Here is a 16,139-nt window from a genome sequence, read left to right as displayed (position 1 = left end):
AAGGTCACGCAAATTGTTATTGTCACAGTTTTATTCAATATTAGCCATTAAACATGTTACATAGAATTAGCAAAAATGATACAGCATAGCATGCTAGCATATTGGAGTTTACTGGACATGTCAGTGGACTTAAATTAGTCCAACTGCTAAACACATACACCCTCTAGCAAGAAATAAGAGTACATCAACACACAATGATGAAACCCTGCACAATATCCTGGGAATGGTCCCATAATCACAATCATATTTGACCCAAAGCACATCCGTTTACTTGTATGTACACTTATTATATCTGCTGGGAGAATTCTTAAGGCTTGTATGCCCATCTACTGTGTCAAAGAATGAATGAGAGCTATTGTGTATCAATGAATAATCTGGCGGCAAACACTCCCTGCTGCAAATCTGCTGTGTTTGGTTTCAGCATGTTTTAAATCTACATGGAGTTAAAGTTGGGTGGGGTTCACACTATGGGACGGAGAAAAAACTTCCAGTTCAGACAGTTCAGAATCTTTGAAAGAAAACTCACAGTGCACTCCGCTAATCTGCTGTTCCAAAATGGTTAAAAGAAAGCATTAGCTACAATAGAATTATCTATTGCAACATAAAAATGCAAAAACAAGCTTGACCTATGGGGGAATAGCAAAAAGGGTTTGAAGCTTGCCAGTATGCTGTAATCTAGCCGTAGATGGTGCAAGAGAGTGATATGTTTCTATTTTTCACAGAAAGTATCATGATTACAAATGTTTTGATATAAAAAAATATAGATTGTAATAAAACAATGAATAATGACGCCTCAATAGCCAAAACATTTCCAATAAGTTTGTTAGTAAAAGATCATGCAGGAAACACAGCAGAGTGTGAATGAGAGAGTATTTACAATGGGAGTGTCGCAGTGAGGCAGGGTGACCACATGACTCACAGGTTTATTTGTCTTGCCCATTTAGCTGCTGAGCAGTTTGAAGTGCCAGGTGCAGTTACAGTGCAAAAGGTGCACATTTGGTAGTGTGCCCAAAATGTGTGTGCCTTGAGCACTACGCAGCAGGCCAGGTAGACATATATCATAGTGGGCCTGCAACACAAGCCTTTTTCTCATGGCTGCATTATTTATGATGAGACAATTTACAAATCATTAAATTGTAATTAACGAATTGCATATAAGGTGACAAAGAAGTATGTTTTCAAGTGATCTCCATAGTGGTCCAAACAAGAAAGAGTAAGGTTACAAAGTTAAATATAAAGAGGCCATGTCGAACTTAAATATTTGGCCACAATAATTGCATTACAATGTTAATGGTAGCATGCAACATCTTATGTATAGGCTGTTGTAAAAGAGCACACCACATAGATCTATATTGATGGCTCAGTATTATTATTTTGTTTTAAAAAAGCACCTCGGAAAATGATCCCTCTGATACAACCTCGTCTGATAGGCAGGATCACTGAAGCCCGGGATTACATTCATGTAATTATTTCTGTCCCAGGGTGTTCTACCCTTCAAATGCCTAATCCAGTGGTTTCCCAATGCCTGTGACTCAAGGATCCAGTTGCAGGTCAAACAGGGTCCTTAATCTGTTTGAGGGTGTGACCGACAAACAGGCATGGCTGTTAAACTTGTGCTAATACAAGCAGAAAACAGCAAGCAACAATTAGCATATTCAAAGAGAGCCAGGTTTCTGTAACTCCAATCGAGTGCTACCAGGGTCCCTCCAGATAATGCACCGGCACATTTATGGATCAATTACCATTCAAATACCATTGACATAACAAATAAAAATGCAGTAATTGTGTTGGTAAGTACTTGAGATAAAAACTGACACAAAGTGACACCTGTTATGGGTTTCCTTACTTGTAGGTGTTTGTTATCTTGTTCTTGTCTACCAGTTCGAATCCAGGTGGATTAGGTTGCTCCAGTCAACAGCCCACTCCCATGGGACTCATTTGGGGCTCCCATTTGACCATAAGGGTCCTTTGGTGTGGATTTCTTTCTTGAGACTCAATTATTTAGGACCAAACTTGATCTTACATTCCGTAATCCATAGCTGACTTGGGGTTATTGGAATATACTGTAGGATCCACTTGGGGTGAACTTTTATGGGAGTTACAGAAAACAAAAGGAAGCGACAGATAGCCCATAAAGTAGAGTGAGATAGAGAGAGAGGGAGATGAGGGTTGAGTACACAAAAAAGATGGGTTGAATTAATGCAAATCTTCAGCAAAACAATTTGTTTATTGTCATGCCAAATCAGCTACATAGCATTGCGAGTTAAAAGATGAGAATGTAAAAATGGTGTTATTGACAGATTTCCATGCAACAATTAAAATAATTATTTGATGTTATGGGACATTATTAGCGTTCATGCTGAGAGTTAGCTGAGAATATTGATACCACCTCACTTTAATCTGTATGGTAAAGCTGAAGCTACAGCCAGTTTAGCCTAGCATTATGGCTGGAAACAGTCAGCTAACATGGCTCCGTTTGTAACAAAATCCATCTATCAGCACTTCGGAAGCTCGCTTAATAAAATGTTTTACCGTACAAGAGTCACATTCTAAACTGATCAGAGATAACATGTCAATTTGTTAGCTTTAGAGGTGCTTGCCGCGTTTCCAGTCTTTGTGCTAAAATTAGCTAACCGGCTAATGGCTGTAGCTTGTTTTACCAAGGACCAAGGCTTTGTTAGCAGTGTAGAGAGGTTTTGAAAAAGTCCAAGTTAAAGATATTAGTGGGGAAAGGACTGTATTTAAACTTGACATCTTGACTGCAGTGGCACTTTGTGTGTCAGTATGCTGCTGAGAGTAAATCTTATTTTGCAGTAAACTTTTCACAGGGATATGGCATGCATATGATAGAGTACTTCTGCATGCTATCATAGTATATGATCATAATGAGGTAAATGTGCTATAGTGGGATGCACATGCTGTACATATAGACATAGTGGTAACAAATAGTACAAAGCAATGTCATGTACATATTTATCATAAATGAGGAATGGGGTTTCTTCAACTAGGTTAGTAGGGTTGTGAACTTTTACCAATATTTTGTATTACAAAGTTGTCTGTATTTGAACAAAAAAACTCTTTAGTGGCATATTTTGGCGATCATGCTGTGATTAGTGTAGTGTTGATTGTAAGAATGTAGTGTGATTTCTTTTTGTGAAGGAATGGATTGTCCCCTATGAGGTCGCCTCCTCAATCTTCTTCTCCACTTCTTCCTCCACAGCTTCAGCCAGCTTCTCGACGGCTTCCTCCACCTTTTCTGTTTCCACCTTAATCTCCTCTTCTTTCACAACCACTTCTTTCACAACCTCATCCACCGTTGGAGTTGCCTCCTCTAATGCTGCCGCCACAACTGCTGCGGCTGGTTTCTCCTCCTCCTTCGCTGCCTCAGGATGCGTCTCCTCCTCTGACTTTACTTCTACCTTAGCTTCTGCATTTCCAACTAGATTTTCTTCTACCTTTGCGTCAGCAACTGCTTCTACCTTTGCCTCTTCATTCACTTCTGGCTTGGCTTCCTCCTTTGCCTCTGGCTTCTCCTCCACTTTGGCGGGGGTACTTTGTGCCACTTGTTCGGACGCATTATTTTGAGCAGGCTCCTCTTTGGCAGCTGCACGTTGTTCACTGAGCGAGACAGCCAGGTAGCCGACCAGCTTCATGTACTCCTCAAAACCAACCTTGCCGTCTTGGTTGGCATCCAATCCCTGGGCCATGTTGTTGACCGCCTCCTTGCTTTCTGTATCCTGGAGAGAATAGGCACACACAATCATGAGACAATCAAGCACGATGATTATCTAATTTACCTGGAATCCCAGTGGAGAAATCAGCATACAGAAGTAGTAAATTACCCTCTAAGAGTGGCCCTATCTACATTATAATGCTAATGAATGTCATTGTTTATTTTGTTTGTTTTTATTATGCCTCCTGTAGCACCTTGGGATTGCTGCTAGCAATGAAAGGTGCTTTATAAATTGAATTTATTATTATTATTATTCTATCATATCAGATCACTTTACCCCATACACCTATATTACACAACCACTTGTCACAATGCTTAAAATTGTGAACAGGTTGAAACTAGCCTCTGTTTATGCAAGACTGCTTTGTGTTTTCTATGAGGTGGTTACATAATGCAAGTGTCGGTCATATTTCAGAGAGGTTCAATGAGGATTTCCTTACCGAAAGGACGTTGGAGAGCTGGTTCTTGACGAGGTTCTGGAACTGATTCTTTCCTAGACTCTCCTTTCCCTTGGTTGACTTCAGGAAGACCTTCACGAGGTCCTGAATAGCATTCTCCATGATTCCTCTCTGTGGGAGAAGGAAGAGGTCAAGATATTGGTGTTAGATAGATAGATAGATAGATAGATAGATAGTTAGTTAGTTAGTTAGTTAGTTAGTTAGATAGATAGATAGATAGATAGATAGATAGATAGATAGATAGATAGATAGATAGATAGATAGATAGATAGATAGATAGATAGATAGATAGATAGATAGATAGATGGATGGATAGATGGATAGATGATGATTGCAAAGTCTTCCACTATGTTTTGATTAAAAAAATATTGTAACGATAATGCAAAACCAGTGGAAAATGAAACAGAGGATCTTCCTTGCGCGTCCCCATGAGGGTTAGTTTCAGGTGTTGAGTCTGGAGCCGCATAAGGGAGGGACGGTGACGTGAGATAAGTTAAGAGGGTGAGAGGGAGTCTGATTGAGAGACAAGCTGTGATGCACAATGGAAGTTCTGATCTTTGATAGGTCACCTGATATACTGAAGCTACCATGGGGACTGGGTTTCAGATTACCTAAAGGATTACTTAGTCCCGGTCTGCTCCGCTCTCTCTCTCCTTCTTTCTTTCTTTCTGTCTTTCTTTCTCTCTCACCAGCTGTATCTGCCTCTCTTACCCTTTGCTTGTCACTGCCTCATACTTGTTTTCACTTTGCTGCCCTTGTTTTTTCTTGAGCCTTCACACTGGTGCACACTAACACATTTGACAAAAGACTTGATAACTTGATAACCAGGAGAAAACCCCCCATAGTTTCACATGATTTATATAGACACAATCATCAGTTAGACATTGACAGATGTATAATCTATAGACATAGCTCAAAATGTAAAACATGCCAGTAGGTGACACAGCCTTTCAGGAATTCCAGTCATTGCTGTCTGTGGAGATCACTTAGACAGGAATTTACAGGCCAACTCCGAGCTAGTTTTGCCCCAAAGCGGTGGAGGGGTGTTCGAGGCGAACGTACTTGTCTGTCAGCTTCAGTATTCAAATACTGCAGAGCAAACAACAGTTTCTGCTGGTGAGAAAACACTCCTTGTCTCCACAGGATGCCATGTCACTCGTGGCAGATTAGCAGTCATTTGTAGACGACACATTCATATCTCAATTACTGAAGTGCATGTCCCACTCAAGCCAAGACATTTCTCCACAGCAGTCACTACATGCACATGTGGCTAATTAAGGAAGGGGCCTGTTACAATCATTATACCCTAAGAGACAAAGAGCTCTGACACTATTACAAAGGTCAAATTTCCTCCTCGAAAATGTGACTCTTTGACCCTAATGATGCATGATTTTGGTCTGAACCATTTGGCCACCATGTGAGCCCAATGCAGAAACATTTTGTATAGTAAATGAAGCATATCCTATCTGATTGTTAATGCACTTGTCATTAAATAATAGTGATAATACCAGGATTTTAAAAGAAGTACATTAGCCAAAAACTCTAGATATCATGTATATTGTCAGTTTTTGTGATTATGGAGAGCAGTCCATATTTTGACACACCCTCAGCCTGAGCACACAAGATCCTTAACGGATTTTGGTGTGTCCTTTACACACAAAAACAGCAACGGCGTTTTTTCTATTTTAGGATTGACATTTCTGTCCCTAATCACATTCATTATTTACCTATACCGTTCTTAAGGTGGTATTGTTCGCTTGGACAGAGTCCCAACACGTGCCCTAATTTTGACAAATGAATTGCATCTCCGGTCCCATATCGAGCTTCATCTTGTCCCACTCAAGAGACAAACTAATCCTTGTTATTTGTCTTAAAAGGCCAAAACAGCAACGGGGCAAATAATTAAATATACAGGCCTACAACCATAGGGTTTCCCGTTTCACTCCATAGCCCAAAGTAGATTGCGTGTTGTGTTTCCAAATGGGCGAACGTGATACGGTATGTGCGCAGAGTAATGACAATACTACCGCTCGTGTGGCATCAAATATTAACAGAGGAACAAGTTAGGTTGTGGCCGTAAATTGTGGTAAGCAGACGTCCAGCGGCTGTCTATCATCCATAGTTCAGATAGGTTTGAAAATAGCAACAATTGGACGCGGGACGTTGCGCAACACTGCCAGGACTCATCATTAACACCATACGCTGCTTTCAATGTTGAATTAAAGCGGTTAAAGAAGTCACAACCTACACAGCTCTACAAAGATCCACTCAGAATGCCAAGCTGTCACTCCCGTGGGCCTCTTTATAAGAAGCATATTGTGGGCAAACTGTTGATTTTGCGTAAAACTGCGCTTTTACGCGCGAACCAGGGTATACACTCTCAATACTCTGCCACCTTTAGCTTCTTTATTATATATTCCCTTTGCAAAGGATCTACAAAATGAGTACTGATCCACATAAAAATACCAAATATCATTCCGAGGGAAAGAGAGGGAGAGAGAGAGTGCATATGGCTATCAAACACGTCACTAAACCCGAAAGTAAACGTCAATAAAAGCAGATTAACCACCAACTTTTATAATTTACTCTTAAAAAAGTGCAACGTGAGCCCAAATATTTCTGAGTGCAGGAGTCATTGAAACCGACCTGCAGTCAGTCCGCGGCCAAGTTTCATGGGATGGCTCTAGCAAGAGTCTATCGAAACGTGGCAAAATCCATGAACAAATACAATGCGTATACGCACGAGAAACTTAAAAGAATCCAGTAAAACGCATTCAACTCACCGTATAACGTCTGCGGGACAAGCGAAGTGTATAAATGTGCGCAAATGTGAGTTTCTGCCCTCTTTCTCCGCCTTTACGCTGCTTTGAGCCTAGGGAACTTGCCAAACTAGTAGGACAGCAGAATCTCTTCCGTGATTTAGTTTTTTTTTTCTTTCCTTAAAACTTTTCCCCCTGACAAGTCAAAGGGCGTGTACCTGGAAGAGTGAGAGGGAGAAGTGGGAATGTGGAAGAGCTCGGCTCTAACGCTCAGGAAAAGGGTGTGAAAGTGTATCAAAACACTTATACTTGGTTTTTATTGGAATTATCTCTGGCTCATGGGCCAGCTGTTTCACGTCATGCGTGATTTGCACAGTTTCACGCCAACTATCCAGGCTTGTGGCTTGGAGCAGCTTCATCTGCTGGGACGAGGAGACAGGGCGGGAGGGATTACTTCATCTGCACAAGCCTCGACTGCTTATTAAAGTATTCACTTGTTAAATGTAGACAAAAAAAACACTTTAAAACAAAGCTATCATCCATTTTCTTACAATCCTTTCCAGGGAGGATGTCTTTTTACACATCTGTTTTTCTTTTTTTTACACATCTGTATGTGTTTTGCACTCACAAAATGAACAAACATGAACAAAATCATAGTTTCCAACTGTAAAAGACAGCTAAACTTGTGTTGGAGCTTCAAGTTTTTCCCAACTGACACTTTGGAAATTTGAGAGCTTAAAGGAATCTTGGTACCACTTTACAACTTTACCCTTATAAAGGATTCATAAAGGGTTTATAATTAGGTTATGAATTAGGTTGTAAACACTTTATTAATCATTAAGAACCATTTATAAACCAGTTCTAACAGTTTTCATACAACACAGGCTCACTATTTGGCAAGATGACTAAGCCTTACATTGGCGAGAATCAACTCAGTGAGCAACAGATACCAAGGATGCTGGCTGATGAAGACGAAGTAAGCTAAGTAGCAATAAGACAGATAAATGTGGGCTCACTATTTGGCAAGCAACCGGTCACAGTTGCCCTGTTTATCTCATGTCTTATAAAAGCTTATTAATGATTTATAAAGTGTTCAGAACCTAATTAATAAATGAATTACAAACTATTCATAAACCCTTTATAAGGGTAGTCTTATTGTAAAGTGGTACTGGAACCTTCATTGGAAATATTAAAGCCAGTGAGGGTGGCAACACTGTTGCAAGAGGTAAAGCAGTCTTGCCAGATTCTTGAAATTGCTTTTGAGTAGTCTTTAAATTCCCTCTACAGATTAAATCTCATGGGTGATTCTTTGAGATACAAGCCTTCAGACACAGGTTATTTGGTGAAAAATCTCCAGGTTTCTCACTAAGGAGACTTTCCCGTATACACAAAGTGCACAAACAATCACACAGGTAGTGCCCTTACTTTTTTTGTCTCACCTTCACTCCTCCCACACTGGCAGTTTATCATATCTAATTTGGATTCAAAGGGCACATTTTATAATCTGCCAACGTATCTGTGTTTTCAACATCACTTAGCAGCACCTTATCCTTTACAGAATTAAAACAGGCCTATAGGCAATAAAACAGCTGGGTAGCAAGCCAGCACATAACTCTGTCTAGACATCAGAATGAGCACAAAGTGACCGTGTAACACAGATAATTAACAGCTAAACAAGGACAATGCATTGAGACTACAACGCTCAAAATGTCCCAAACTTAATGAGATGTATGTGGTTCACATATCCCAATTACACAGTCCACTGAGGCCTTAGTGAGAGACAGTAAAGATCCGGCTATGGTTTATGCTTAACGCTTGGAAAGGCCGCTTTGTGTAGGCATTATGAAGCTCTATGGAACAAGATATGGGGCGGATGGTTTATTTGTGGCAGCAGTAACGCATATAGGATTACAGACCCCTAAATCAAGGCTGTAATACACTCCCGCTCAAATGTGGGTGCATGGTACATCATATAATGTGGTGAATGAATGACAGGACAGTGAGTGTTGGTGGCTGAGGGCTCAGGACAATGAAGCCTTTAATTCAAAGTCCCCTGCATTCAACAAATGTTTAACTAAAGAGTTACACATGTGGCACTGGTGGAGTGATAAAAGAAATGCCTCTGAGTTTACAGTGGGACGACTTCAATCGCGTTGATTGGTGGTGCACAATCTTGACAGAAGACGGCGAGCTCTACTCGGTGAAGCCTCCTTGCTTGTTTGCCAGTGTTCCAATCAGCTGCCAGAACTCGAGGAAAGTCAGCTCCCCGTCGTTGTTCTCATCCAGCGAGCCCATGAGCTGATCGATGGCCCCGGGGTCGCTGGCGTTCTGTTGGGGATCACAGAGAGGAGATCAATACGAGATCACTCTGAGCTGCAATCTCTCTGCAAGACTGTCCTGCCACCTAATGGTTAATGAATATAACTGGAGTACTAATTCAATTACAGCCACAAAATAGTTTCCTGATGATGAAATCCTTCAAGAAGAAAAAAACATTTTGATTCTGTGCATGGGTTTGATTAAAATGTCCTATATCTTGGATGATAACAGTGGTAAAAAAATCAAATGGAAAAAAATGGAAAATTCCACTTTCAGAGATTCAACATTACACTCACACATTTAAAAATAAACACATTTGATAATCAGTTAAACAAAAAAAGGGATTTATGAAGTAAAACCAATAACCCTGTGTTTTTTATAGCTTGTCAAATGTTTGCTTGCCTTCCTTCATCTAATGCAGTAATATGTATTTCCCTAAGACAACTTGCGTAATTTGAATACACATCAAAAGGTAGGAAATCAGTGTTATTTAAAAAGAATACAACATCATACACAATGATATACTCCACAGGAACAAAAATAAAATAATTATAGGTAGAGTAAGAAAGAAAATTGGCTTAACATGCAGCCCTATATATTATTTGTATGTTGCAGTCTGAGACCTTGTAATGATATTTCATATAAGGACACAAAGCATAAACAGAGGTGGGAGAAGTACTCAGATCTTGTACTTGAGTAAAAGTACACAGAGTGTAAAAATAATCTGTTACAAGTAAAAGTCCTGCATTCAAAATGTTAATCAAGTAAAAGTACAAAAGTATTAGCATTAAAATATACTTAAAGTACCAAAAGTAAAAGTACTCATTCTGCAGATTGGTCCATTTTAGAATAATATATATTACATGTTTTGATTATAATTATTGATCATTAAAGTGTTATCAAAGCTGGTAAAGGTGCAGCTAGTTTTAATGACTTTGTATACTGATGGGTAGCTTGTGAATTTAATCCAGGTGTAACTAAAGTCTGATTTAAGTGTTGATTATATTTCACATCATTAATCCAAATCTGCAAAGTAACTAAAGTATTAAATGAATGGTGGAGTAAAAGTACACAATTTACCTCTGAATAGTGGAGTAGAAGTACAAAGTAGCATAAAATGGTACTTACTGTAAGTGCAGTACTTTAGTAGATACACTTAGTTACTTCCTGAGCATAAACATGGGGCACCAAAATGGAACATAAAAAATAATAATCACAAAAACTATATGACATATAAACGTATATTACATTCTCATATACAGATTGATTAAATTGTACAATTACAAATGTGGCGTTTTGTGAAAAGCAATAAACAGACAGTAGTCTACTAACAGTACTCTGAATAACACTGCAGTCAAATCTCAAAAGTCTGCAGTTATGTTGCATCATAAATGACAGTTTCTTGGATATGTTTGTAAGTCAGGTAGAAATCAGAGTCTATAAACTTCTATAATTTACCTTGACATAGTTGGGCAGCTGAGCGGTCACCAGGTTGTGGAACTCCTCTCTGCTCAGAGTGCTGGAGGCTCCATCTTTCCCAGCGTACGCCTTGAACTGGGAGACAAAGGTGCAGATGGCAGCTTCCATGATGGTTTGTGTAGGGACCTGAAAAGTAAAGAAATGAAACCTCAACGAACATCTTTCAAAGTCCGACTGTAGTAAAAAAACAATGGCAATGGCCTCACCTTTAGTATTTGAGATCCTGAGTGGTGTGTTTCAGCTGGTATCAAGAACCCTGTGCCTCCACTCTGACCATCACCTCTCTGAATATATATACGCTTCATCTCCGCACACATCAGCGGAAAACACTCAACTCGCCCTCTTCTCCCCCATCCAGCGCCTGACCTTATCTCGGCCTGATTTCCACTCAAAACTGCACACACACACAGCTAAAAACTGACACTGTCCTACAAAAGGGCAAATTTGTACTGATGGAAGCACAAAAGCCGTTTCTAGTCGGTTTGCAGAGCAAGGATCTCTGTCAGGCCGTTCTAATCAAGTGACTGAATCGTGCATGTGTAAGCAGTAATCAGTTTATACAAAACATGACTCAAATAATACGGCATTAGGGACAACACACTCTGTAAGTCTTTCCAAGTACAGCAGTTAATGTGCATGGAGAAGGAAGAAATGGTCCCATTACATGTTAAAGGAGTTTAAAGATTATGTAGAATGAGAGATTACTGATATTTTGGGGAATTTAACTTTCTCAAGATTATCTTTTAGATATTTTGTAGTTTACTCCATGTGTAGTTTAATGTGCCTTTGTCGTCTTTTATTCTGGAATCAGGTTGCAACTGGATAACGGAATCCTAGTTAGAAAAATTAACATAAGCATGCAGAAATGCTGGCATGGCTGATAGGATGCGTGGAAAAGGTAGGACCCAAACGCAGTATTAAAAAGGATAAGCGGGTTTTAAGGGATAACAAAAAGCGAGCTTTATTTTACAAAAAGCCGATGACAAAAGAAAACAAGAAACAAACGTAACATTACCAAATCAGGGGAGCACGAGTAAAGAATCCAGGATCAAAAACTTCAGGGACAAACATGGAGCGTGACGTGAAGGAAAAGACAAACAATGAACCGACAGGGGAACACAGGGAAAGACAAGACTAAATACAGAGAGGGGTAATCACGGGACAAGAAACAGCTGGGTAAGGGAGGGAGAAACACAAGGGCAACAGGTGAACACAATGAGACAATCAGACACACCACGGTTGCGGTCGAATACTCCAAAAAAACAGCTCCTAAGTTTTCTATACAGCGGACTACAACAGGGATGTTTAATAAGAACGAGGGACTACTGTAAACTCTGCACCGTGCTCTGATGCTGTTGTTTTATGCTTTATGAACAGGGACAACAGAGAAACATATTCTTCATGACCAAAGTTGGAATTGAAATAAAAAAGGAAAGTGAAACTTATGCTCGTCACCCTCTCCCTCCGGTCCACATTAATACAAATGATCCCAATACGTATGATTGTATGAACTATGAAAAGATCTTAAAAGCAATACAAATGTATTTATTATAAACGTTAGTCCTTAAGATCTATCACTGTGTATATCACCATTCAAACATCTTTTTAAAAGTTGAACAAACCCCACACAGCTTAGTAAAGACTGTGAAATGTTGACTTTATTTGATCATTTCAGTAAAAACTAACGTTCATATTTCTCTTTTTGATTATAATACTGATGAACGTTCAAAACAAAGCACTTTGGCAACTTACCACATACGTTTTGAACCGTAACTTTCATGATATCATTTCTCGTTCATAATCGATTGTTTCCGTGAACGGCCGACTGTTGTGTGACGGCAAATGCCGCGGCTGCAAGGCATTGTGGGGCAGCATTTTCTCCTCTCCTTTCGGTTAGGGAGGTCCAGTGGTTCCTAAGCTAAAGGAGGTTGTAAAGGAAGTTTGAAACCTCCTTTCCTTTTAATTTAGAGAATTCGAACGGCACTTATCATGGCTGCCACTGAGGGACTTCCGGGTCATTTCACTCCGTTAGGAAGGTTCCTAAGCTAAATGGACTATTCGACCGCAACCCTGGGAAACTAAAGACAGGAAGGCAAACACAGGAAGTAGGACCAGACAAGACACAATGAGGAAAATGAAAACAACAATCCAAAACTTAACACACAAAACTCCAATCCTGACATAACCCCCCCCCCCCCCCCCCCCCCCCCTCAAGGGACGGATACAAGACGTCCCTACACAAAGTCCAACATATCCAAAAGGGTGGGTGGAGGGGGTCCGGAGGACGGGTCTGGGTCGACAGCCCAGAGGGAAGGCAGAGGAACAGGAGATGGTCTCGGGCGGACGGCCCGGGGGCAAGGCAGAGTTCATGGTGGGGGTCTCAGGCGGACGGCCCGGGGGCAAGGCAGAGTTCAAAAAGGGGCGAAGGCCACAGCGGGCAAACTCAGGGGCCGGGCATGAGGGCGAAGCCAGCGGCTGGAAGAGTCAGGGGGCCGGGCTCGAGGGCGAAGACCACGGCTGGGGAACTCAGGGGGCCTGGCTCGAGGGCGAAGGCCGGGGCTGGGGAACTCAGGAGGCCAGGCACAAGGTCGGGCAAGAAGGTGGCGACGGGACAGCTCCGGAGGGCGGGCAGGAAGGCGGCGACGGGACCGCTCCGGAGGACGGGCACGAAGGCGGTGACGGGACAGCTCCGGAGGACGACGTACGCCGCAATGGGACCCCTCCAGTGTCAGCTGGATCGCCGGAGCACTGGGATTGAGAGCAGGAGCTGGTGGGACCCCTGGCGGGACAGGCGAAGACGGGACCCTGGACGGAACATGGGCTGGTGTCAGTGGGACCTCCAACATGACAGGACATGGTGTTGGCAGGAAATCCAGCGGAGCAGGTATCGGCGGGACCCCCAACAGGACAGGATCAGGTGTTGGCAGGAAATCCGGTGGAACCCCCAACGAAACAGAACATGGAGTTGGCAGGACCCTCAGTGGAACCCCCAACGACACTGGACATGGAGTTGGCAGGACCCTCAGCGGAAACCCCAATGGCACAGGACTTGGAGTTGGCAGGAACCCCGACGAAACAGGTGTCGGCTGGACCCCCAACGGCACAGGACATGGAGTTGGCAGGACCCTCAGCGGAACCCCCAACGACACAGGACATGGAGTTGGCAGGACCCCCGGCGAGACAGTTGACGGCGGGACCCCCAACAGAACAGGACACAGAGTTGGCAGGACCCCCAGCGGAACCCCCAACGGACCAGGACATTGGGTTGGCAGGACCCCCGGCAGAACAGTAGTCGGCGGGACCCCCAACGGGACAGGACATAGAGTTGGCAGGACCCCCGGCGAGACAGGTGTCGGCGGGACCCCCAACAGAACAGGACATGGGGTTGGCAGAACCCCCGACAAAACAGGTGTCGGCTGGACCTCCAACGGTACGGGACATGGAGTTGGCAGGATCCCCGACGAAACAGGTGTCGGCTGGACCCCCAACGGCACAGGACATGGGGTTGGCAGGACCCCCGGCAGAACAGTAGTCGGAGGGACCCCCAACGGGACAGGACATGGGGTTGGCAGGACCCCCGACAGAACAGTAGTCGGAGGGACCCCCAACAGCACGGCACATAGAGTAGGGACTTGAGTAGGGACTAGAGTAGGGACTGGAGAGGGGACTTGAGAGGGAACTTGAGAGGGAACTCGAGAGGTGCCTTGAAAGGGAATTCGAGAGGAGACTCGAGAGGAGACTCGAGAGGGGACCTGAGAGGGGACCTGAGAAGGAACTTGAGAGGAGACTTGAGACGGTCGGTACACCGACAGAACACGGGGGGTTGGCGTCGGCCGGGACGCCGACAGAACACGGGGAGCTGGCGTCGGCCGGAGAGCCAACAGGAGACGAGGACCCGGAGTCGGGACCATGGCTGCTGGGCCCGGTACTTGAGCCGGAACCATGGCTGGAACTGGAGGCGGAACCATGGCTGCTGGGACCGGAACAGAGGCCCGGACCATGGCTGTGTGGGCCGGTTCTGGAGCCGGAACCATGGCTGTATGGGCCGGTTCTGGAGCAGGGACCATGGCTGTATGGGCCGGTTCTGGAGCCGGAACCATGGCTGTGGGAACCGGAACTGAAGCCTGGATCATGGCTGTGTGGGCCGGTTCTGAAGCCGGAAACATGGCTGTAAGGGCCGGTTCTGGAGCAGGGACCATGGCTGCTGGGCACGGAACCGGAAAACACGGAACCATGGCTGTGTGGGATGGTACTGGAGCACGGTACCATGGCTGTGTGGGCCGGCACTGGAGCACGGAACCATGGCTGTGTGGACCGGTACTGGAGCACGAGCTGGCCTCCTGACCTTGCGTCTTTTAGAGGTCTTTTGGAGGCTCCGTGGACCTCCAAACGTCAGGCGGGATCCCAAGAAAGGGTCAGAGAATGGAGACTGGCACTCAGGGCTACGAGAAAAAACTCTGAGCAATTCAGGCAACGAGCTCCTCAACCATGGCACGTTGTCCACCTCCATTTGTGCCTTTTTGAGGACAGCCTCTTTGTCCCTTTTAGCCGAGGTTCTACTCCACTCAGCATAATAACACTGAAGAGTGTACTCTAGGCCCTCTAGGGAGATCAAATCCAAGTCAAAATAAAACTCTGCTGGGTCCATAGTGGGTCGGTTCATTCTGATAGGATGCGTGGAAAAGGTAGGACCCAAATGCAGTATTAAAAAGGATAAGCGGGTTTTAAGGGATAACAAAAGGCAAGCTTTATTTTACAAAAAGCCGATGACAAAAGAAAACAAGAAACAAACTTAAAGTGGACCTATCATGCTATATTTAAATGATATATTGTAGGGCCATACCTATATAAGGTATATTTATACGTTTCTGTTTTCAAAATACCAAACAGATCATGCATTTTAGCCATGCCTCATTTCGCTCTATTTGCTGTTCTCCAGCCCTGTTTTTGCAGGGGGCTGATTCTGTGAGCTGCAACTGACCACGCCCCCCTGCAGGAGAGGGGAGCGCTCTGATCAAGTCAGAAGAGGGGGATAAAAATAGATCTCCGTCCTCCGTGTTTTATTATAGCCTATTATTATATAGAGTCGTTATTCATTTGTTTTAAAGCTCAATAAATAACAAAGAAGACCTTTGACCGGCACTTTTCTAATTTTGTCCAGAAGATTTAAACTTTAACGGACATCTTGGCGGTGGAAAAAAAACTGAAACTCTGCCGCACGGTCCCCTCGTTCCTTGGAAGAGGCGGAGAGGTGTGTGTTTGTCATCTGCTGGTGGACTAACCGGAGAGAATTACAGTGCTTGCCTCGACGGGGAGGGATTGCATTGAATTAAAGCAGCGCAGGAGCAAACGCTTGCCTCCGGGAGGGAGAAAAAAAGCCACAGCGGAGAA

General features: G+C 43.4%; 2 protein-coding genes across 2 annotated transcripts; both read right to left on the bottom strand.

The window, feature by feature from the left end:
* Positions 1 to 13: 13 nt before the first annotated feature.
* s100u (S100 calcium binding protein U) lies at positions 14 to 7,230 on the bottom strand. The gene is made up of 3 exons (XM_034125112.1): positions 6,975 to 7,230; positions 4,174 to 4,302; positions 14 to 3,737 (listed from the first exon to the last, which is right to left on the bottom strand). Exons 2-3 carry the CDS (start codon positions 4,291 to 4,293, stop codon positions 3,174 to 3,176), a joined length of 684 nt encoding a protein of 227 aa, XP_033981003.1. The 5' UTR covers positions 4,294 to 4,302; positions 6,975 to 7,230; the 3' UTR covers positions 14 to 3,173.
* A 1,724-nt stretch (positions 7,231 to 8,954) lies between these two features.
* On the bottom strand, positions 8,955 to 11,483 carry s100a11 (S100 calcium binding protein A11). The gene is made up of 3 exons (XM_034125111.1): positions 10,955 to 11,483; positions 10,728 to 10,874; positions 8,955 to 9,278 (listed from the first exon to the last, which is right to left on the bottom strand). The coding sequence occupies exons 1-3, from the start codon at positions 11,063 to 11,065 to the stop codon at positions 9,144 to 9,146; spliced, it is 393 nt and encodes a 130-aa protein (XP_033981002.1). The 5' UTR covers positions 11,066 to 11,483; the 3' UTR covers positions 8,955 to 9,143.
* Between the last annotated feature and the right edge of the window lie 4,656 nt (positions 11,484 to 16,139).

The sequence above is a fragment of the Trematomus bernacchii genome, unplaced genomic scaffold (genome assembly GCF_902827165.1).
Source record: "Trematomus bernacchii unplaced genomic scaffold, fTreBer1.1, whole genome shotgun sequence".
In the NCBI taxonomy this organism is placed as follows: domain Eukaryota; kingdom Metazoa; phylum Chordata; class Actinopteri; order Perciformes; family Nototheniidae; genus Trematomus; species Trematomus bernacchii.
Note: the sequence above shows the minus strand (reverse complement) of the source record. Positions and strands in the feature narration are given on the sequence as shown.